At 50.7% G+C, this 23,468-nt stretch overlaps 2 protein-coding genes across 2 annotated transcripts; both read right to left on the reverse strand.

The window, feature by feature from the left end:
• Positions 1 to 542: 542 nt before the first annotated feature.
• KRT32 (keratin 32) lies at positions 543 to 8,072 on the reverse strand. Its single transcript, XM_068977201.1, has 7 exons — positions 7,698 to 8,072; positions 7,052 to 7,134; positions 6,711 to 6,867; positions 5,029 to 5,190; positions 4,823 to 4,948; positions 3,018 to 3,238; positions 543 to 660 (listed from the first exon to the last, which is right to left on the reverse strand). Exons 1-7 carry the CDS (start codon positions 8,034 to 8,036, stop codon positions 543 to 545), a joined length of 1,206 nt encoding a protein of 401 aa, XP_068833302.1. The 5' UTR covers positions 8,037 to 8,072.
• A 4,192-nt stretch (positions 8,073 to 12,264) lies between these two features.
• On the reverse strand, positions 12,265 to 16,206 carry KRT35 (keratin 35). The gene is made up of 7 exons (XM_068976136.1): positions 15,736 to 16,206; positions 14,844 to 14,926; positions 14,493 to 14,649; positions 14,046 to 14,207; positions 13,629 to 13,754; positions 12,990 to 13,210; positions 12,265 to 12,412 (listed from the first exon to the last, which is right to left on the reverse strand). The coding sequence occupies exons 1-7, from the start codon at positions 16,204 to 16,206 to the stop codon at positions 12,265 to 12,267; spliced, it is 1,368 nt and encodes a 455-aa protein (XP_068832237.1).
• Positions 16,207 to 23,468: the final 7,262 nt, after the last annotated feature.

Here is a 23,468-nt window from a genome sequence, read left to right on the forward strand (position 1 = left end):
TAACCATCCCCTTCTCTTTATTCTTTTATTACTTGGCTCTGGATGGATGGCCTGGTTTTAACTCGTTTGTGGCATGCAGGTCTTTTTAGTAAATGCCCCTCAAGTCTCTATTGAAGCAGAAAGGGCATAAAAATAAAATAAAATTTGGCCACATTCTTCTGGAGCCCAACTGAGCAGCATTGGCTGGTGGATACAGCAGCATACGTGACGAGGAGAGGGAGACAGGTGTGCAGGACCCTGGATGAGGCTTTATTTACTAGCTAACTAAGAACAGTGCTCCAAAGCGCAGCCCGGACCGCCAGAAACACCCGCAAAGAGAGAAATATGAGCAGCCATTTCTAAGACGCGGGAGCTAGAGCGCCCCCTGCAGTATCAGAGCGCAGTTGCTGACGGCTCACTTCCTGGTACTGCTAGTGGCCTTCCTTGCTCCCAAGGGGGTTGGCCCTGCTCTTTTGGTGGCCGCTGAACTGCAGGCAGGCGCAGCTCAGGAAGCACCAGCCACCCAGTTCGCATCCCTCAGGATCCAGCATCGCTGAGGGATTTCAGTGGCAGCTCGGGTGGCAGGGCACACAAGGCACACAGACGGCGCGGGGCACGCAGACGGTCTGGGGCACACTGGAGGAGGCCTGGGAGGGAGTGGAGCATGGGTTACACGGCAACCTGTGGAAGAAAGGCATGTGGAGAGGTTTAGAAAGAAGCCCAGCTCGCCAACAAGTCCGGTCAATTCTGCATCCGCCACCCCCCTCCCCTTTGTGCTTTCCAACGGCTCCCAGTGGCCACCATCTCCACAGTTTTCCCTGTCGTAACTTCATTGTCTTCACCTATGTGAGCCCAGCGGCTTCTTAACTGGTCTCCCCAACCCCTCTCTTACCCCTCCTAACCATCCAAGCATCCTCAGTTCCTTAGCCAGAGTGACCTTCTAGCATGCCCCCTCCCCTGACCAAGGAGAGGGGGCAGACAGAGGATGAGATGGTTAGATAGCATCACTGACTCAGCGGACATGAGTTTGACCAAACTCAGAGATAGTGGAGGACAAGGAAACCCGGCATGTTTCAGTTCAAGGGATATCAAACAGGCCTTAGCGACTGCACAACAATCTCTGTCCAAAACCTTAGTGGCTCCCCCTTGTGCCAGGAGGAAGAGAAGCTTCCTTCAACTCAACTGCCACAGCCTCCCTGAAGCCTCCCCTGATTTCTATCAGATCCCTGCAGGGCACCATGTCCCTCCTTCCAGAGTTTTCTGTCTTTGTTCTACTCTCGTCTGTCTCCCCACTAGCCAGAGAGATCAGCAATCCCTGTGCCCACCCTGTATACCTGGCCTAGAGCTGGCGCTTGATAAGAATGTTTTGAATAAGATGAATTCATCAGTTGTTAGAGAAGGAATACAAAAGGAGGATCTCAGAGACTGACAGGTGTGGGTTCAAAACCAGCAACAACGCACTGGACATAGGATGGAGGCCAAGTAGCCCAGAGACTGGATAGGCAGCCTAAGGACCACATCCAGCGTGAAGGGTGTTCCATTTGGCCTGGATTTTTTTTTTTTTAATTTGAAAGCACTGGATTATTTTTTTAATTTAAAAATCATGAGAACATAACATTTAAAAGAAAACCAGCTTCCCTTGAATAATGGGAAGACCCAACAATACTGAATCTTCATCTCACATGGTAGAAATGGCCCTGAGGGGGCAGCACCATCCTCATTGGACAGGACAGAGCTCCCTGGTTCTCCACCATCCCTCAGTGACCCACATCACTCTGGTATGTTCTTGGCCTGGTCCTTGAAAGAGATTTGACTCTGCAACTCTTTGCTCTGGAGGACAGGATTATAAATGATAGAAAAGCAGGGCTGAATGTCTACCTACAGTCATCAGCCACCTGCTGTCCAAGGCCCAGAGATATCCTACCTCCAGACAGCCACCAACCCTTCCAGTTCTACCTGTACCATGGCTGGGAGTGGATGCCTCCACTGCCTGGATTCAGACCCTCCCCATTTCTTGTTACCTAGACCACACCCAGGGCCTCCTGAATGGCTCCCCTGCCTAATCCTCCTCCTTCCTTCTTTCCACTCAGTCCTTTCTGCTGCCATCTTCTTGAAAAGTAGTGTTGAGCTCTCATTGCCTTGATCATTTTCTGAGCATTCACTATACCAGATACCAGGTACAGGGAAGGAAAATATCTTCTCCTGGGCTTCCCTGGTGACTCAGTAGTAAAGATTCCACTGCCAGTGCAGGAGACATGGGTTCCATCCCTGACTGGAGAAGATCCCACATGCCACAGGGCAGCTAAGCCTGTGAGCCTCAACTACTGAGCCTGTGCTCCAGAGTCTGGGAGCCACAGCAAGAGAAGCCAGTGCAATGAGAAGCCTTGCACACTGCAACTAGCGAGTCACCCCGCTCGCCGCAGAGGAAAGCCTCCACCGCAACAAAGACCCAGCACAGTCAAAAACAAATAAATAAAAATAAGCATCAAAAAATAAGTTTTTTTTTCTCTTGTCTTTGAGTTCAAGGGAGTTAGTCAGTTAAGCAAATTTTATCCTTTCCTCCTCAAAAAGAGTAAGGCCTCCCAACAGTCTATTAAATAAAATCCTCCCTCCCCAGCATGGACCTTAGTGGTTCTCCACTGAATGAGGCCCAGTTGACCTTTCCTGTCCTCCCTCCCTCCGCAGCTTATCACATGAAGTTACATCATCCTCCCAAGTGTCAAAGACATCCTCCCACACACACCCGTGTGATCTCCAGTGGCCTGTCCGTCTCCCTGGAGATGGAAATGACCTGAGAATAGACGCTCTGGCATCATCCATCTCCATTCCCCCGTGCTGCCTGGCACATGTGGGCACTTGGAAGGAGTTTGTCAGCTTGGAGCAGAATGGTCCCAGTGGGCCAGGGGTGAGATGGCACCATGAGTACCTGCCTGACTTCTCCGGATCATGCCAGCTTCCTAATCACTTCTTAATCATGGCTCTATCTTATAGGCAATTACTTCCTGTAACCTCTCCCAAACCTCACACATGCCACGTACTTGCAGTCCTCGCTGTCCAGCAGCCCCCGGTACGTGTTGATCTCTGCCTCCAGCCGGGCCCTCACATCCAGCAGCACCCGGTACTCCTGGTTCTGCCGCTCCAGGTCACAGCGGATCTCAGCCAGCTGGGACTCTACGTTGGTGACCAGGCCCTGCATCTGGGCCAGCTGGGAGGCGTAGCGGGCCTCCGTCTCTGTCAGGGTGTTCTCCAGGGAGTCTCTCTAAGGCAAAGGGAAAGACAAAATAACTAATAAGAATGGGCCTATTCTCCATGGCCTGGCTCAGAAAGAACCAAGAGGCAGTCACTGTGAAAGACAGTATGGAAGTTTCTCAAACAACTAAAAAGAGAACTACCATATGACCCAGCAGTTTCACTCCTGAGTATATATCTGAAGAAAACAAAAACACTAATTCAGAAAGATACATGGACCCCAGTGTTTACAGCAGCATCACATATAATAGCCAAGACGAAGTAACCTAAGTGTCCATCGACAGATGAATGGAGAGAGACGATGTGGTCCATGTATACAATGGAATACTGCTCACCTATTAAAAAATAATAAAATAATGCCCTCTGCAGCACCGTAGATGGACGTGAAGAGCATTAGGCTAAGTCATATGTCAGATACTGTATGACATCACTTATGCGTGCATGCGAAGTCACTTCACCCTTGTCCGACCCCTTGTGACCCCATGGACTGTAGCCCTGCAGGCTCCTCTGTCCATGGGATTCTCCAGGCAAGACTACTGAAGTGGGTTGCCATGCCCTCCTCTAGGGGATCTTCCCAACCCAGGGATCCAAACCACATCTCTTATGTCTCCTGCATTGGCGGGTAGGTTCTTTACCACTAGTGCCACCTGGAAAGCCCATATCACTTATATGTGGAATCTGAAAAATACAATAAGCTAGTGAATAAAACAAAAACAAAGAGGAATCACAGATATAGACAGCAAACTAGTGGTTACCAGCAGGGAGAGGAAAAGAGTGAGGGGCAATACAAGGGTAGGGGAAAAAAAGATTATTATAGCATTATATGAAATCATGTGTGTGAAACTATTGAAAATTGAAAAGCACTATAGAATTTAAAGAAATTTCCATTCAATTAAAAAGAAAGAAAGAGCCAGGGAGAACCTGGGCAGGGACGTTCTGCAGAACTGAAGAAACTGAAACCCAGAAAGGTCAAGGGGCTTGTTCGAGGTTAGACAGCTGGTGACAGACCAGGATTTGAACCCACGTTCATGTGACCCTAAATTCCATATTCCTTCTTCAACCTTAAGCTCCAGGCCTTAGATCTGAGGTTCGCCAGGCTCCTCCCCTACAAGCATCACTGAAATCAGTGGTCTTCAACCCTGGCTGCACATTAGAGTCCACATGGGAGCCTCTAAAAAGCACCCAGGCCCAGGCCCCACCTCCGGAGACTCTGATTAAATTTACCTGGGGAGGAACTTGGGCAGGGAGCACCTTTAAAGCTCTACAGGTAAGGGTGAAAAGCATGGGTTTGGAAGGGCAGGCTAAGCAGAGATCAAGCCTTCTTGGGAAGAGTAGTTGACAGTGGTCACTTAGCCCACATCAGATATGAACCATGGCCCATTTATCTCTGAGCTGGGTCTTGGGAGAAACATTCCTCCAGGAGAGGTCAGCTGGGCAAGCAGCAGTCGTAGCTGAATCTGGACCTCCTCCCCATCCTCCTCTCCTCCTCCTCCTCCTCCGCCTCCTCCCCCTCCTCCTTCCTGGAAGCCTGCACCCACTCTCCACGCTGCCTGGCATCCAGAGCTGGGGGAGAGGAGCCCATCAGCACACTCACCAGGCTGTGCTGGGTCTGCAGCTCTATCTCCAGGGTGTTGACTGTTCGTCTCAGATCAATGATATCTGACTGGTAGCTCTGAAGCTGCTCAGAGCTCGTGACCACTTGCTGGTTAAGCTCTTCCATCTGCAATGAGGGAGACAGGAGAAGGCTGGGAGTGCCTCTCGGGGACCCTGGGGAAGCCAGCCCCCCTGCGAGAGACCCACCTGCCTGGTGAACCATTCCTCCACATCCCTGCGATTGGTCTCCACCAGAGCCTCATACCGACATCGCATCTCTTCCAGCACCGTGTTCAAGTCCACTGGGGACACAGCATCAACCTCAATGTTAAGGCGGTCCCCAAGCTGGCATCGGAGAGCACCAACTTCCTGAAAAGAGGCAAGAGCACCAGGCAAATATGAAGTCATGTGATCCTGGCTCATCTACCCAGGGAGATGTGAGAAGATGAAGCAAAGGATGCTAAAAATCTCCACGTTAGAGGGGCCCTGTGAGGGCTGCAGCCACTCTGCAGCATCCCAAGGGTCGTTCAGCTCCACCTGGACCTCCCTGTGATGGGAGAGGCTTCCTGTTGCTTTGGCAGAAGCCGAGAGCAGCATGAGGGTTTGCCTGATCCATTTGGACTAAAACTGGACAGCTGTGCCCTGTCTCCCCTGCCACCATCCCAGCCTGCATTTGTCTGGGAAGGAGAGCAGCAGGAGCCTGGCTTTACTTGGTTCAAGGCCCCACTTACAGCAGGCGCCTCCCGGGCTTGGCAGCCAAGGAGAGAAAGTTGTCGCTGAGGCTGCCAAGACTCGGTGATAGCTCCTCATTAGCAGCCTCTTGGGGCAGCTCCCAGTTCTCTGATTTAGATGGAATGAGTCAGGTGCCTTCAAGCATTCGGTGAGTATGTGGTAACTGATGGTTACTTTTCACTTCAGCCTAGGAAACCTAGCAGGATTCAGAGACACTTGTGCTTTCAAATCCAAAGTCAAGAGGTTGAGTGTCAACCCAGGGAGTGAGGGAAGAAAACACCAGAGCTCAGGTGAGCTTCGCAGCGCACGGGTGCCCAGGGCAGAGGGGTTGCATACCAAGGACCTACATTAGATGAGGAAAAGTCAGAAAGCAGAGGGTCGACCCATGCCTTTTGGATGAAGTATATTCTGTACAAACAGATGAAAGGAAGAACAAGGATGGGGAGAGAAAGCAGAAGAAAACCACTGCCTTTCCCTTAGAAGAGGTGGGGGCCACCTCACAGTCCAGCCTAGCAGAGACAGACAGCCATTTCATGTCAATTCTGGAAAATAACCCCTCCTCATCCCTACTGGGCCACTCTACTCCCAGGATGTAGTTCTCGTGAGAAAACAAGCCACCACAAGCACTTGGCAATCACAGAAGCCCAAGAAATGCAGAAGGGAAGGTTGTTAGCATTTCTGAGCACCAGCCAAGGGACAGGCGTTTGAGAACCTGTGCATGCGTTCGAAGTCACTTCAATCATGTCCGACTCTTTGCAACGCTATGAACTGTAGCGCACCAGGCTTCTCTGTCCACGGAACTCTCCAGGCAAGAATACTGGAGTGGTTTGCCAAGTACTCCTCCAGGGGATCTTCCCGACCCAGAGATCAAACCTGCGTCTCCTCAGTCTCCTGCACTGGCAGGCTGGTTCTTCCCAGCGCCAGCTGGGAAGCCCTTAAGACCCATAACCTCACAGAAATTCTCACAGAAGCCTTGTTGATAGAGCCAGCCCCATTTTACAGATGAGGACGCTCAGAAAGTTTTAATAAACTGGGAAAAGTCACAGATACAATCTGTGGCCAGCCAGGGAATTTCAACCCATGTCTAGCCAACCCCAAACCCCAGGTTCTCCCCACTGGGCTCCCCAGAGCCACCTTGGTTGGACTTCAGGCCTCACCTCCTCGTGGTTCTTCTTGAGACACATCAGCTCCTCCTTCAGGGACTCCACCTGCATCTCCAGGTCAGCCTTGCACAGGGTCAGCTCGTCCAGGATCCGGCGCAGGCCATTGGTGTCGGCCTCTACCAGCTGCCGCAAACCCAGCTCTGTCTCATACCTGTGTAAGAACACGGTCAGCCACTGAGAGCTGAAACTGAATACCAGACCCAGGGACGACCTGGAGCCACTGGCACTTTTCCAACTGTCTAGGAAAATAACAGAATGCTGTCCCCAATCACCTGCCAGGAGAGAGGGCTCTCCCCCTGCCCCACACCCCACCCCACCCCCTGGACCAAACTCACTTGCTCCTAAAGTCATCTGCAGCCAGCTTGGTGTTGTCAATTTGCACGACTATCCTGGCATTCTCTGCCTTTGAGTACAGAATCTGGGGCCACGGCACACAGAAGGGATCGGTCCAGGACAAGAAGAAGCAGAAAGAACCCAAGTGAGTCCTGCAGCCACCCCTGCCAAAACCCCTGGAACTCTGGGGGATAGTCTTGAATCTAAATGCCTTGTTTTGGAGGCAATGAGCAACATGGAAGGATAGACTTTATTAGACATGACATTAGAAGGGTCCTTAACAAGCCTTCGTGTTTACTGAAAACTCACCACGTATTAAGGGCTATGCTAAGCACTTTACCTGTATTTGCCCATAGAATCTTCTAGACATAAGGACCCTTATTATCCCCATTTTCCAGATGAGGAACCCGAGGCCCAGGGAAGGGACCTCCTAGAGTCAGGTAATGAAGCAATGTCAGAACTGAGACTAGATCCCAAGCCTCTTTCCACGTGAAGGACTCTGGCTGAGCACTCGAATTATGAGAAAATGTTGTGCCCTAGGGAAGTTTCTTTTCCCTGAATGTAGCTAAAGAAATGAATGAGATTCAAATCTGGATCTCAGCTCTTCGAGTCGCCCTCCCAGGGAGTCTGTTCACCACTTGCCCTTACCTTCTGCTGGAGCTCCTCAATGGTCTTGAAACAACACAGGTAGTTAGGTCCCACAGTGGGCTCTTGAAAGTCACAGGCCTCTTGGAGTCGTCTCTCCAGCTCCACATTCTCCCGCTCCAGCTGCCTCACCCTCTCCAGGTAGGCAGCCAAGCGGTTGTTCAGGAACTGCAGGGTCTCCTTCTCGTTGCTATTGAAGACACTTTCATAATACAAACTGTAGGAACCCATGGAGCTGAAGATGCGGCTAGTTGGGTGGTAGGTGGTGGACACACAGAGAGAAGGTACACACGCCCCAGGCTGGCAGACGTAACCCAGACACCGCTCTGGCCGGCAGCTCATGCAGCTGGAGCTGACAGAGGAGGATCAGGGTCAGCTCTTGATGGGGGCTGGGAAGCAGTCAGATGGCGTGTCGGAAAGGCTGCAGCTACCTGAATTGCAATGTGGTCTGCCAACTGCATTCTGCTCGAGCCTTTTTATACTCATGGAGTGAGGGGCCTTTTGCTACCAAATCATTGTGGAGGGGTGTTGATGTTTAGACTCAGTCCCAGAGGAAGCTGCTAATTAATTTGTAATTTGGTTTCCAATAAGGAGTTCCTTTCCTCATAAAAGAGGCCAAGCTTGTCATTTGGGTAACGCGGGACTCTGGTCTTCTGTCATTGATCAGGGGAGAGAGCTCCAGGATACATCTTCAAAGGACCAACTCCAAGCCCAGGCCCTCATTTCCAGGCCAGGGCTGCCGGGCCTGACCCTGGGCTGCCAGTGACCTTGTCCCCTGCGCCCCTGCCTTCTCCAGTGCAGAGACAGGCCACAGTTCTGGGGCAGAGGCACCTGCTTTTAATGAGAGCATCCTTTGTGGGAAGAGGAAGCCTGGCCCCTTAAGGAGGAGATGTGTGGGTGACAGAAGCTGCAGGATCCTGGCAGTGGTATAAATCCAGGGGGAAGGAAAAACAGCCTCTGAGCCTCATTCATGAGCATCATCTTCCTCCCAGGGGAAGAAAAAAATTAGAGGAGAGAAAACAAACAACACAGGGACATCATTTCAGCTGGACACTACTGAGGAAGAAAGAGATGAGACCCCTACTCTTGGGAAAGGAGGTCAATGTCATGAGTACCTCTGTGAGCAGAAGCTCAATTTAGACCTTCTCTGGATCCTCCCCTTAGTTTCTCACTGCTCCACATACAGAGGGTTCGATTACTGTTTGTTGAAGAGGCTGAAACAGCTTCTGCTCTCACTTTCTGCAAAAGCTGGACAGGTGGTTTACTTTGGGACCTCAGAGACCAGAGGCAGAGTGAATCAGCTCTCTCAAGAAATGACATGGCAGCACCAGGATGAGTGGAGCCAGGAGACCAGGAGCAGGTGTCTCTGATTCTAGAAGTCCTTGAGCACTTCCCAAGAAAGCAACCTGAGGAGAGACCAGTGGTTTTTAGGCCTGAGTGCAGAACTCGTGGGCTCACACACTTTGTGTTTAATATGTGTGTGTTATGTAGTCACGTCTTATTCATGCACCTTCTCAATATAATATGGAAGTATAAATAGTTGTCTTATTTTTCATGTATTTCTAGAAGAGTTGGTGAAGGGGCAGGGAAGGAAAAATGCCACCCTGTCCTATTCCCCGAAATATGTTGCTTAAGAAAAATCAAGATAGAGACCTATCTCCCTGTGTGACTTGGGAAAGTCACCCCACCTCTCTGGGCTTCAGTTCCCTCCAGCAAATTGAAAGCATTAGATTAAATCATCCCTCAGTTTAATTTTTTGCAACAACCATAAATTCTAGTTCAAGAAGACAGAAGGAAGGGTGATATGAATACCAACTACATGGAATGAGACACATCACACCAGCCTTCAAGATCATCACCAGTGCTTACGGAATGTGTACAAGTACCAGGTACTGTGCTGGGAGTTTGGCATTAAATTGTCCATCTAATCCTCACCCCCCAGGACTTCCGTGGTGGCCCACTGGTTAATAGTTTACCTTCCAATGCGGAGACACATCCCTGGTCAATCCTGGTTCAATCCCTGGTCAGAGAGCTAAGATCCCACATGCCTTGCAGCCAAAAAGCCAAAAACTGTAAATCTAGTTTTTAAAAAATGCTAACATAAAACAGAAGCAATATTGTAATGAATTCAATAAAGACTTTAAAAATGGTCCATATCAAAAAACTCTTTTTAAAAGTCCTCATTCTCAAAATATAAGATATAGTTATACCCTGAAGATATTGCAGGGTTCGTCTCAGACCACAGCAATCAACAGGTTACAGGTTAATGGTGCAGTTTCTCGAGTTCATCCCAGACCAGCTGAATCAGAAATTCTGAGAACAGCACCCAATCATCCGTGTTTAACAATCCTCCAGGTGGTTTTGAGAACCACTGAGTGATTGGAGCATAAATATCTCTAATTTTTTTTAAGTATAATTTCCATTTTATTGTTTTTTCAGAGAACAGTATGTCTTCCATCTTTGAGGGCTCAGCTTAGCTCCACAGGTCTAAATGGGAGTGAGGTGTTTGGCCCTTCCAGCTTTCACAAGAAATGATTCCTGACTACCTTGGTGTGAATGGTGCAACTCACAAGGTAATGTAATTCCACATCCAGCTTGGGAAGTGCATAGGTGTCAAAAATGCTCACTTCAGAAATGTCCTTGCTGGTACTATGTGTGGGGCTTCCCAAGTGGCACTAAAGAACCCACCTGCCAAGGCAAAAGACATAAGAGATGTGGGTTCGATCCCTGGGTTGGGAAGATCCCCCAGAGGAGGACATGGCAACCCACTCCAGTATTCTTGCCTGGAGAATCCCATGGACAGAGGAGCCTGGCAGGCTAGAGTCCACCAGGTTGCAGAGTCGGACACAACTAAAGCGACTTAGCACGTACACACGGCACGAGGGAACTCTACTGGGTACTCTCAAGGGCTGGGGGAGTCTCAGGATCACCTCAGTCAAACTGTTCTCCACCTCCAGCACTGTCACAAGTGATGTCTCTTGACATCACTGAAGTTCCTTAGTGGTGCTCTTCACATCTTTTGGAGAGCATGCGGCTATCTGGGGACAACTTTTCTTCCTTTCTGTCTCAAGGAGTTTAGCTTTCATCCTTCTCCATTTCCAACTGGGATTGGAAGCGCTTGCAATTTGCCTGGTCTGTTGAAAAAGGACATTCTGGGCACAAATGAGTCTTTGGTCCAAGAGACTGAGAGCTCCCACTTCCCAAAGGTACCATGTACCTCATCAGAGGTCAAGAGAACTCCAGAACATGATGAGTCTCTTAGGAACAAGACTCTCTGAACTGTAGGAGGAAGCACGATGGCAGGCTCACTCCCCCGTCTCCTGCTTTGGATGAGCTGTGGGGTTTGGTTTGGTTTTTAGTTTATTGATTTATTTGGCTATACTGGATATTAGTTGTGGCACTCAGGATCTCTGATCTTTGTTGCAGCATGCGGGAGGTGGGATCTAGATCCCTGACCAGGGATCGAACCCAGACTCCCTGCACTGGAAGCACAGAGTCTTAGCCACTGGACCACCAGGGAAGTTCCTAGGCTGTGGGGTTTTAAGAGAGATGCTGAACTGGAAGGGTTGTGTGAGGGATTGAAGATAACACATTTCTAAAGCATGGGGCTTTAATGGAGTCCCCCAGGTGTGAGATTCCATACTGCTGCTCTTATAAGAACCACAGGCATGAAACTAATGAAGTGGCCTAAAATGCTTCACATTCTACTGATCTCAGTGTTAACCATCTTCCCCTGGAACCCCAAGTCGACCATGTATACTAACGGGGTAGGAGGGGCTTGTAACACATGTCACCACAGTAGAACCTTGGAAAGACAATGTTAGTCGCTCAGTCGTGCCCGACTCTTTGGGATTTCATGGACTGCAGCCCACCAGGCTCCTCTATCCATGGGATTTTCCAGGCAAGAATACTGGAGTGGTTTGCCATTTCCTTCTCTGGGGGATCTTCCTGACCCAGGGATCGAACCCAGGTCTCCTGCACTGCAGGCAGACTCTTTTCCAACTGAGCTATCAGAGAAGCCCTTGGAGAAGGGTCTTAAACAGGAAAACTGAGCTAAACATCCCACTGTAGACCATTAACCACCCCAAAGAGAGACATAGGGACCCTATCATCCCCAGGGTCATACATGGCCAACCTCCCCCATTCATCTGCCTAAGAGTCACCCCTCTTCACCCAAACCAACAGAGACCCAAACCAACAATATCAGAACAGAGCTGGTTAAGCTTAGAGAACCAGAGCAAACCTGCTTTATTGTTTTTACAATAGAAGCCCTTTGCTGCATTTCAGACACCACTGAAACAGCACCCAGTAGGAAAACCTGACCCAGGAGGCAGCCTGAGAACAGAGGCTCTGGCCCCCATCAAAATGATGAGGAGCTGAGGCCTTCGAGGTCTTATTGCCACTAAGGCCTCCGACCCTAGTGGCAGGCTTTGAGAAAGATAAAGTGTGTAATTGTCTGGGCCTGGGCTAGGCACAAAGTTACAGGGGATTGGGCTTTAGGGTTACAGCTGAATTGAGGCCAAGTCCAAGCCCTGGATACAATGGCCTTGGCTTTCTGGACTAGTCACTCTCAGAACCGGCTTCCCGGGCAGGACACACAGATGGGGCGGGGGCTACAGGTGGTGTGGGCTGTGCCAGGCCCACAGGAGGCCGCAGGAAGACAGGGGAGGCAAGACTTAGAGGGCGAGTGGTCCGGGGCACACGGGTTACAAGGGAGCCTAGGAGAAAAAAAGAAAGTCAGATCACTATGATTTTCCAATTGCTGTTTTTCAATAACCCAGAGCCCCTTAAAAATCCCTCAAGTCCTGCTGCTCAGGGATTTTGCACATGAGCCACCTGTTCTCCTTGCTGGGCCCTGCAATTAACCTTTCTCTGCTCCTAACTCTGATGTTTTGCCTTGAACTTGCATTCAATCACACTTAATCAAAGAAAGAAGCAATTATAATGCATCATGTAGTTCAGCTATGAAAAATACAACGACGTCATAATGATGAAAACTTTAAATACTGATTTAACAAAATGAAATACATAATAATAAATTACATTCAAGAATTAATAATTTTTTTCAAGTTAATGAATGAAGAAAAAAAATAGTCTTCTAATCCTGCCCCCTCATTTGACCAGTGAGGAAACAGAGGCCCAGAGAGTAAAGGAACTTGCCAAGGTCAAAGGATGACTATATAACAAGACCTAAACCAAAACCCAGGGCCACTGAATTCAAATACCAGGCTCTTCCCAGGCCACCATGCTGTCTCTCCAAGGCTTCATAGATGAGAGAGCATGCAGGGTACTCACTTGCAGTCCTCGCTGTCCAGCAGCCCCCGGTACGTGCTGATCTCACACTCCAGCCGGGCCCGCACGTCCAGCAGCACCTGGTACTCCTGGTTCTGCCGCTCCAGGTCACAGCGGATCTCCGCCAGCTGCGACTCCACGTTGCCGATCAGGCCTTGCATCTGGGCCAGCTGGGAGCTGTAGCGGGCCTCCGTCTCCGCCAGGGTGGATTCCAAAGCATCTCTCTGTGAGGGCAAGGATTGTGTAGGAAGGAAGAATCACTTCAAGCCTGGATGAGCCACAATCAGATATCTCATCTGAGATGAGTCAATTAGCCCTTTAGCTTCCTGATCTAGAGAGGAGCTCCCTGTTAATGATATCTCTGAGTCACTGATAATTATTCAGAATGAATCTGTTCTCACAAATACAAGAGATGCTGCCAGGACAGGCTGAGTGCTACTAGTTACCTGTCTTTTACCCCTGGGACCTTGGTGAATGGGAGTTGGGCCCTTCTTCCTCTTCTCTGCACAGAAAATCCCCAACACTCAATAACTTGACCCTCTGGAACCTGCCCACCTGGTCAGAGCATGGAGGCTGGGGTGGGCGGGCCCCTGCACTGCTAGGCTTGGTCCAGCCACGGCCCTAAGCCAGCCTCGGGCTCACCATGCTGTGCTGGGCCTGCAGCTCAATCTCCAGGGCATTGACCGTACGTCTCAGCTCAATGATCTCTGCCTGATAGAACTGCAGCTGCTCCGAGCTGGACACCACCTGCTGGTTCAGTTCCTCTGTCTGAAACACACACACGTGGGAACCAGTCAGAAATATCGGGGACTCGGCTTCAGAAGTCGACAGAAGCTGCTTAGAATCATGAGCCAAGAAGGACTGTCCAGATCACCCCGTCCACCCCATTCATCTCACTCTTGAGATCACTGTCGCCTTCAGGATAGCGATATGCCCAAGGTGAACAGTGAGGTTGAGACAGGGCTGGAACTCAAACTCCGGTTTTTGATTCAGAGCCTCAGGGTCACTTCTGTGACCTACCATGTGTCTCTATTGCACTGACGGTTCCCAGGTACCCACCTGGGTGTTGAACCAGTCCTCAGCCTCCCGGCGGTTATTTTCCACCAGGGTCTCATACTGGCACCTCATCTCATTCAGAACACGGTTCAGGTCAACGGGCGGGGCAGCGTCCACCTCGACATTGAGTCGATCACCAAGCTGGCAGCGCAGTGAGTTCACTTCCTGTGGCACAGACCAGGGTCAGCACTAGCCTTCCCAGATGGATGCCTCCCCCATGCCTACCTGCTCCCCATGTTCACTTGCTCCCCATGCTCACCTACCCCCCATCCTCACCTTCTCTCCCAGTTTCACCTGTTCCTCATGCTCACCTGCCCCCCATGCTCTTCTAGTCTCCATGCTTGCCTGTCCCCCAGCCTCACCTTCTCCCCCAGCTTCACCTTCTCCCCCAGCTTCACCTCCTCCCCATGCCTACCCTGGCTCCCCATGCTCACCTGCCCCCATGCTCACCTCCTCATGATTCTTCTTGAGGCAGAGCAGCTCCTCCTTCAGGGACTCCACCTGGGCCTCCAGGTCGGCCTTGCACAGGGTCAGATCATCCAGGATCCTACGTAGGCCGTTCATGTCCGACTCCACCAGCTGCCTCATAGTTACCTCGGTCTCGTACCTGGTAGGCACATAGTAGGGCGCCTGAAGCTGTTTTTTCTTTCTTTATCTATGTCAGATCCCACCCCAGACTGGCCTGGTGCTGTGCGTCCTGCCTTATGTCTCAGTGATTCAGGGTAACCCAAAACCTGAGTCTGGACGCCACCCATGTCCAGCTGTACCAGCCCCAACCAAAGGGCAAATGGGACAACTCACTTGGTCCTGAAGTCGTCTGCAGCCAGCTTGGCGTTGTCAATCTGCACCACCAGCCTGGCGTTCTCAGACTTGGTGCACAGGATCTGGGGAAATAAGGAAGTGACTTCAGGGAAAGAAAAGACATTCTTCTGGCAGGAGCTCCCCATTCTGCTGCCCAGCTCAGCTGGCATGGGCTGTCTTTGGAGGGAGAGGGTCACCCATCCCTGGGTTCTTGGCAGCTGAGGCTCCATGAAGCTTATGGGCGTGCTGTAGGGATCAGAGCAGGAAACCCTCAGGTCCCTAGCAACACAGGGCATCTCAGACCTGTAACCTGGGTTAGAGGCAGGGAAATGCTGCAGGGAAGAGCTGACATGTGGCTTCATCCTATCTTCCTGTCTCCCAGAACTGGAGGGGGCTCTCAGCAGGTCATTAGCAAGAAGATACTGTATGATTCCCTGGACACAAATGCTCCCTTCCAGGAGTTGGCTAGGACTTTCTGGGTATGCGGGCTGGGCAAGAAGGAAACTTCTGACAGGCTCTCCCAGAGTTAGTTATATGAAACCTGGTCTGCACCAAACACTTCAAACCCAATCCCCTCACCTTAGAAAAGAAAGAAAAAAATATATTCAAACCCAGAGAGGTGGCTTGTGGGATTACATTAAAGGTCTCACAACCAGTTAGTTCATAGAGTTTGTACTCAAGCTCAGACTCCACTAACCACCCCCCTGGATCAGTCAGTTAGCCAGCCTGAGCCTCAGTGTTCTCATCTGTAAAATGGCCAAATGATACCGCCTGGGAAGGAGCAAAGGAGGCTGCAGATGTGACCAAGCTTTATGACCTCTGAAGCGTCCCATGGGAACAGAGTTACCAGGCTAATGCTGGTGGCCCCGGGCTCTGTCTCAGACCCCCTCACCTTCTTCTGGAGCTCCTCGATGGTCTGGAAGTAAGACTGGTAGTCGGGGCACAGGTAAGGCACCTGTTGCTCACACCAGTCGCGGATGCGGCTCTCCAGCTCCGCGTTCTCCCGCTCCAGCTGCCGCACCTTCTCCAGGTAGCTGGCCAGCCGGTCGTTCAGGAACTGCATGGTCTCCTTCTCATTGCCTGTAAGGATGCCCTCGCCGAACCAGCCCCCGGCCACGCCGTAGCTGGTAGCAAAGCCTCCGGAGGGGAGGCAGAGAGCAGGGAGGCAGCTGGCGGCCCTGCAGCTGCTCTTGCCCAGCCCGACTGAACAGGCAGAGAAACTCCGGGGCCCCCGGGACAAGCCAGGGAGCTTGCAAGAGCTGCTGGAGAATATTGTGGACACGCGAGCTGAGCCCCCACCAGCCCCTCCTGGGACCTTGAGAGACCCCGATGAGAAGCTGGCCTTGAGGCATTTGGAAGCCATGACTTGGACAGCACACGTGATGGAGCTTCGAGCCCGGAAACCCCCTGAAACAGAGAAACAGCTCCTTATGCCCGGGTTTATATCTCCACCCCAGTGGGCGTTGTTCTTTACAAAGTGTTTTCTCCTTGTTAAAGTTAATACCACTTTCCATCAGAACCCCTCATTAACCTCATGTTTAGCTTCCCATGAACATCTCCCGGCCTCATAAAAGAAAAAGAGCCCCATTGGACCAGGGGCTACGTCAAGACTCATCTCCAGCTCCCCATGTCCCCCGGAGGACCAAGTCTTCATCTGTTCTTCAAAGGAACCTGTCATCAGCGTCCAGAAGTGTGGGAGACCAGCCGCTGTCTCAACTTTCTCCGGCAGCGTCTCCTTTGATGAGCCCTAGGGCATAGAGGAGGTCTCGGGCTGGCTTCTGGGAGATGGACGAGCAAGCCTGATGGTTGCAGAAAGATGGGGACCTAGTGCCTAGGGAGACACAGAAGGCTCTAGAGTGGGCTGGGAAATATGGCTCTGGTGATCAACTCTCCCAGTTTCTCCACGATTGTTCTGGTTTCTGTGATAAAGTCCCACGTGCCAGGAACCCCTTAATCCTGGGCAAAATGGGACAACTGGTCACCCCAGATACAGCAGAGCCTTGAGAGACACATCCCTGCTCCTTTTCTTGTCAGGAAATCTCCTCCAGTTGTGTAGCCTCAGTGCTAGCAAAAACCACTAAAGGGCGGCTAACTGAGCACCTCCCCATGGTGACACCTCCCATGTGCAGGAAGGCATGCCTTTCCAGGCCCTGGGTAAATAATGGAGAAGGCTTCTCTCCTGGTTGCCTGGGGACAGGGGAGTGGTCTTGTTCACAGCCCCTCAGAAGCGCTTAGAGCTTGACTTTTGATTTTATCTCTGCTACAGCTGTCTGTTTCCCTGATGGCTCAGTTGGTAAAGAATCTGCCTGTGATGCACGAGACCCCAGTTCAATTCCTGGGTTGGGAAGATCCCCTGGAGAAGGGGTAGGCTACCCACTCCAGTATTCTTGGTCTTCCCTGGTGGCTCAGCTGGTAAAGAATCTGCCCACAATGCAGGAGACCTGGGTTTGATCCCTGGCTCGGGAAGATCCCCTGGAGAAGGGAAAGGCTACCCACTCCAGTATTCTGGCCTAGAGAATTCCATAAGCTGTATAGTCCATGGGGTCGCAAAGAGTTGGACACGACTGAGTGACTTGCACTTCACTTCATTTCATAGTTGTCTGGACTGATGCTGAGAGCTCGACAAGAGTGGGTTACTTTTCAGCAGATCCGATCTGCAAGCAAGAGAGACCCATAAGAGGGACCAGGAATTGAGTCAGTTTGGGAGTATCAGGAAGAGCTCTGCAGGACTTGCCCTCTGGGTGGCCCTGCAGTCTTGGTTCCTGCTCACTCTTGTTATTGTTTAGTCGCTCAGTCGTGTCCAACTCTTTTTGCAACCCCACCTACTATAGTCCACCAGGCTCCTCTGTCCATGGGGATTTTCCAGGCAAGAGCACTAGAGTGGATTGCCATTACCCTCTCCAGGGGATCTTCCTGACCCAGGGAACAAACCTGCATCTCCTGTATTGCCAGGTGGATTCTTTACCACTGAGCCACCTGAAAAGCCCACTCATGCTTCAAAGGACATATAATTCTTCCCATCAGGAGAGTGACCATCAGCCAAGCACTGCATTAGTCCTCACATTGCCTTGTGAGCCCCAGTGTATCATCTCCATCTCGAAGCTGTGAAAACCAAGACCCAGAGTTAATTAGAGCTCACCTGAGGGCCTCCAGCTACAAAGCCAAGCTGCCAATCTGAGTCTGGCTGAGCCCTCTCCACTACGCTGCTCGCCTGCACCTCTGCTCTAGAACCAGCTACTGGACATGGTCGGGCTCATGCAGAATGGAAAGGACAGAGCGGAGTGGCCTTCACATAGGGATGGTCAGCAGCCTCTGTTGTCCCTGGGGAAGCAGCACAGCATTGAGGTTACATATAGATCCTGCAGGTTCAGATCCCAGCCCCACCACGTCCCCAATCGCTTGCCTTCACTTCTCTCCACCCCTCCATTTCCTTCCCTGTGAAATGGGAGGAGGAAAATATACCCACTTCCTAGGGCTGCTGTCAGGACTACATGAGTTTAAAGAACTAGAACAGTCCCTGTGCGTAGTAGGTTCTCAGTGACAGCAGCTGCTAAGACTGCCTGTCCCCACGTGGGTGCAGTCTTGTCCTCAGACCAGTGATGCTAAGCTCATGTCATGGGGGAGTATGGACAGGTTCTGAGGACACAGGCCACCATGCCATGGGCCAGGTGTGTATGTTTGGAGCCCTCAGGTGTAGAGCTCCCATGAGTCACTGTGCCCTTCCCACATCCAGGGGCCTGGTGTGACCAGCACCCGCCCGGCACAACCCCAGAATCCCATTGGCTGCCTCAGCCTCTCCTTCTTGGAAATCCATGCTCCAGTGCAAAGGACACAGCTGAGCTGGAAGCCTGGCTGCACCTCCTTAGGTGTTTGCCTTTCCCACCCATGGGGGTATAAGGCCCCACCCAAGCCCTCCTAAGCCCTAACCTCCTGAGGACGTGCTCTGGCTCAGCAAGGGCCACCACAGGACCCAGAGAAGCTACAGCTGCCAAGGCCTGGGAAGCCTCAGGCTGTTTACACAGTTTGAGGGCCACATGGCTTCCCAGGCAGGGCCCCACAGCTGTGCTGCCTGGAAAGGGTTCCTTTGCCCAGCCAGCCCTGTTATTAATGAGGCTAAAGGGACCAGTTCACCAAACTCTCTTTGCTCAACCTCTCAACAGCCTCATGAGATGGCATCACCAATATCCCTCTTTAGCAGTTGAGTAAACTGAGGCTTGGAATGTTCCAGGAGCCAACCTGAGGTCCCACAGCTGGTGAGCAACTGAGAACTAGCATTCGTACAGGCATTCCAGGTGCATCTTTCCTTTAAGCCCCCACACACCCTGCAGCACAGGAAGACACTGACTTCCAGGGCAGGGGTTGCTTGCCAACATTAGTACAGTCTTCTTCCCAGGGAGACTGAAGCCCAAGCCTTCTGGCTCCAGACCGAGGCCCATTCCATTGCCACTGGGGACCCAGCCCCAGCCTGACCTTCCCCGTAGAGCCCACCCCTTACCCCAGCCCCACAGTGCCTCCCGGCTCTGATCACCCAAGGCAGTGACCAGTGGTTGACCTACTAGCCCTCCATTCACTTGTTGCTGTTCAGTTGCTAAGTCATGTCCAACTCTGTGACCCCATGGACTACAGCACGCCAGCCTTCCCTAGCCTTCACTATCTCCCAGAGCTTGCTCAAACTCATGTCCATTGAGCCACTGATGACATCCAGCCATCTCACCCTCTGTTGCCCCCTTTTCCTCTTGCCCTCACTCTTTCTCAGCATCAGGGTCTTTTCCAATGAGTCAGCTCTTCGCATCAAGTGGCCAAAGTATTGGAGCTTCAGTTTCAGAATCAGAATCAGTCCTTCCAATGAATATCCAGGGTTGATATCCTTTAGGATTGACTGGTTTGATCTCCTTGCTGTCCAAGAGATTCTCAAGAGTCCTCTCCAGTACCACTTTCGGCTCTCAGCCTTCTTTATGGTCTTATTCTCACATCGGTACATGACTACTGGAAAACCACAGCTTTAACTATACAGACCTTTCTCAGCAAAGTGACGTCTCTGCTTTTTAATACACTGTCTAAGTTTGTCGCTTTTCTTTCAAGGACCAAGCGTCTTTTAATTTAATGGCTTCATTCACTGTCCGAAGTGATTTTGGAGCCCAAGAAAATAAAATCTGTCACTGTTTCCACTTTCATTGATATCTTCTAATTGTTTCATGTTCCAACCTCTCTGCCTAGGGAGACCATAAGCACTTGGAGGCCAAGGCTGACCTCGTACTTCTCATGAAACCTCCATAGTGTCCAGCACTGGGCTTCCAGATGTTTCATAGCAAATGGATGGATGGGTGCTTTCCATTTGGTGAATTGTGCTAAATAAGGAAGCAAAGAAAGAATTTTATTTTTTTGAGAGGAAGGGAACACAGAAAGGGAAAGAAAGAAGAAGGAAGAAGAGAAAAAGTGAGTAGAGAACAGGGAGTGAAAGATAATTCCAGAGTCAGCCTTACTATCCCTATTCTGACAGATGGGGAAACTGAGGCTCAGGATGGCTAGAGATCAAGCATTCCTGTGGAGGTGCAGCACCTGCCCAGAATGACCAGCCCTTCAGCAAAGAGCAAAGTGTTCTCTCAGCCAAAAGCCAGAGGGAGGCAAGCCCATAAGCCAACCCGGTGCCAAAGGTGTGGCTAAGAATTCTTGATTGGTGTGTTTAGATAATTTTATAAAACATATCAGTAATATTTGTATAAGGAAAAGTGTTTTCACACTGTTCACCCAGCAACCCCCTTCTCTTCCATCTTGTTATTTGATGCCTTGAGCTGCAATATTTTTGTTTTGTTTTGTTTTGATTAGATTGGAGTACAATTGCTTTACTATGTTGTGTTAATTTCTGCCATACAGCAAAATGAATCAGCCACACATACACATATATCCCCTTTTCCTTGGATTTCTTTCCCATTTGGTGGTTTAGACCCTAAGTCGTATCCAACTTTTGCAACCCCATGGACTGCAGCCTGCCAGGCTCCTCTGTCTATTGGAATCTCCAGGCAAGAGCACTGGAGCGGGTTGCTATTTCCTTCTGCATCAGTTCTCATTAATCTATTATACACATAGTGGTGTATGTATGCCAATCCCAATCTCCCAATCCATCCTATCTCCCCTTCCCCCTTTGACATCCATATGCTTGTCCTCTACATCCATGACTTTGTTCCTGCTCTGCAGATAAGTTCATCTGTACCATTTTTCTAGATTTCACATATACGCATGAATATACAATATGTGTCTTTCTTTTTCTCACTTAGTTTATTCTGTATGACTGTCTCTAGGTCCATCTACCTCTTTGCGAATGGCCCAGTTTCATTCCTCTTTATGGCTGAGTAGTATTCCATTGCGTGTGTGTACCACACCTTCTTTATTCATTTTCCCCGTCAATGTACATTTAGGTTGCTTCCGTGTCCTGGCTGTGGAACTAGTGTGGCAACGAACATTGGGGTGCATGTATCTCTTGAGCAGCAATATTTTTAAAGCTCTGAAATTGTTCTGATCTATTTCCATTTTTCTTAGCATTCTTTTTAATACAACAAAATAATGACTTAGAACCTCATTAGCAAGAGCTAATGATTCTTTAGCAAGTATCCTAGTAACTTTCTCCACAGGACTTTTGCACCCTGCTCAGTTGGAGTCCATGCTGTCCCCAGCATATACCATGAAGACACTTGGCCATGTCCTCAAATGCCCTTTTCCCTCCTTCCTGCTACTGCTGCCCATCCTTCAAGGTTCCTTATCAATTCTGAATCTCTTGTAAAGCCTTCCCTGGACTCCCCAGCTCTTAATGATCTCCCTGCTCCTAAGAACTTGAAAACCAGTCCCTCACCCACACCTGCCATCTCTGAAGCTGTGTGGCAGTGCATGGGTGGTATCTTCACAGCAGGAACATCAGTAACTATCAAGCAGTGCCCATTAACCACTGTTTGGTCCAGCTGCTTCCCCCACCCCAGCTTACCTGACGTAAACTTGTGTAGTAGCATCTTCCAGGCACAGGGTGCTCAGCACTTATCTGTCAATGGGTTAATTGATCTGAGTACATGTGAATGAGAAAGCCAGCCAGATGTCATAGCTAGAAAGTGCAAACAAGATCAGATGCCTTGAAATGAATTTTATGTTCACTCTGGGGAAATTTGATCAAATGTAAGACTATCTATCATCTCTCTGTTGATGGAAAACACTTGAGAAGGGATCCTGAGCCTGCCACTTGCTGTGCGAATACCCACTCCAAACAGCATTGAACTTTAGTGTGAACGGCTGGAGAGGTACACTGGACTCAGTAATGGGTGTGCATTTGAGGTCGAGAGCAGGGGTTCCTTAACCAACACAGATGCTCTGAACAATTTGATAAAGTGTTAGGCAAAGCTACATAAGTAAAGCACCCCTGACATGCAGGCCATCTGAATGCATGTGACGAGGCTGTGAAAATACTCTACAAACTGTAGCGTTTGCATGCACAGGGCACACTGTGTGGTTCGAGGAGCTGACAACATGATTATTCATCAGGTCACAAGCCTGCACAGTCTTGTCTACCGCTTCCACGCAGGAGCCAGGCAGCTGGAGCCGTGGCAGGAATGGAGGTTCAGCCCACTCCCGACCCCTGACTGTTTCTATGGAGCAGCGCACAGGGGTGTGGTGCACTCTCTGAGCATGCCCGGCTACCCACCTCTCATCACCTGAGCCCTGGGCAGAGCAAGGGTCTGAAGCTGAGCCCAATGGGTTCACTGTCCAGCTCTGAGGGTGCTACTGGCCGGCAGTGTTGGCCCCACTGGTGTCCCATCGTGTAATCAAGCAAAGAGCCTGAGCCCACACCGTAGGGTTTTGCAGCCCCCATTCAGCCTGGGGACTCTTCATTTAACACCAGCACTTGGAGCTACCACTTCCCAGGCTCTGTGCACACATTGGAGTCTCCCACAGCTCCTTTACAAAGATGCGGGACCAGAGAGGTCACGTGACATGGCTAGGGCTCACAACCAGGCTCAGTGCCAGCTGTTCCAGTTCGCCTGAGAACGTCTTCACCCAAAGTCCAGGAGATATCTGAAGCACCTGTGGCTTGTCCAGCAGGTCAAAGATGGATGTTTAGCAACTAATACCTGGCGACATGGGCTTCCCTGGTGGTTCAGACGGTGAAGAATCTGCCTGCGAGGGAGACCTGGGTTTGATCCTGGGTGGGGAAGATCCCCTGGAGGAGGACATGGCAACCCACTGCAGTATTCTTGCCTGGAGAATCCCCATGGACAGGGGAGACTGGTGGGCTACAGTCCATGGGGTCACAAAGAGTTGGACATGACAGAGACTATGCCCACCTGGTGACAGGGAGCAGGACCAGTTTTTTCCCATGGATCTTGGGCTCAGGTAAGAGCCCAGAGGCAGAGAAAAGAGGGAAGGGGGTCAGGTGGGGGGGTGAGGAAGGGAGGAGACAGAGACAGAGAACCGGTGAGCTGGGAGGAGCACCTGATTAGACCCAGAATAGCTAAGCGATGGCCTGGTCCCTGCCACTCACTGCTGTGTGACCTGGGTCAAGTCACTGCCTTCTCTGGGCTTATGTTCTCAAAGGAAGAAGGAGTCACAGGGACAAAGGAGGCATGGGGCCCTCAGACTGCTCCA

This window comes from Capricornis sumatraensis, chromosome 8 (genome assembly GCF_032405125.1).
Source record: "Capricornis sumatraensis isolate serow.1 chromosome 8, serow.2, whole genome shotgun sequence".
Classification (NCBI taxonomy): Eukaryota; Metazoa; Chordata; class Mammalia; order Artiodactyla; family Bovidae; genus Capricornis; species Capricornis sumatraensis.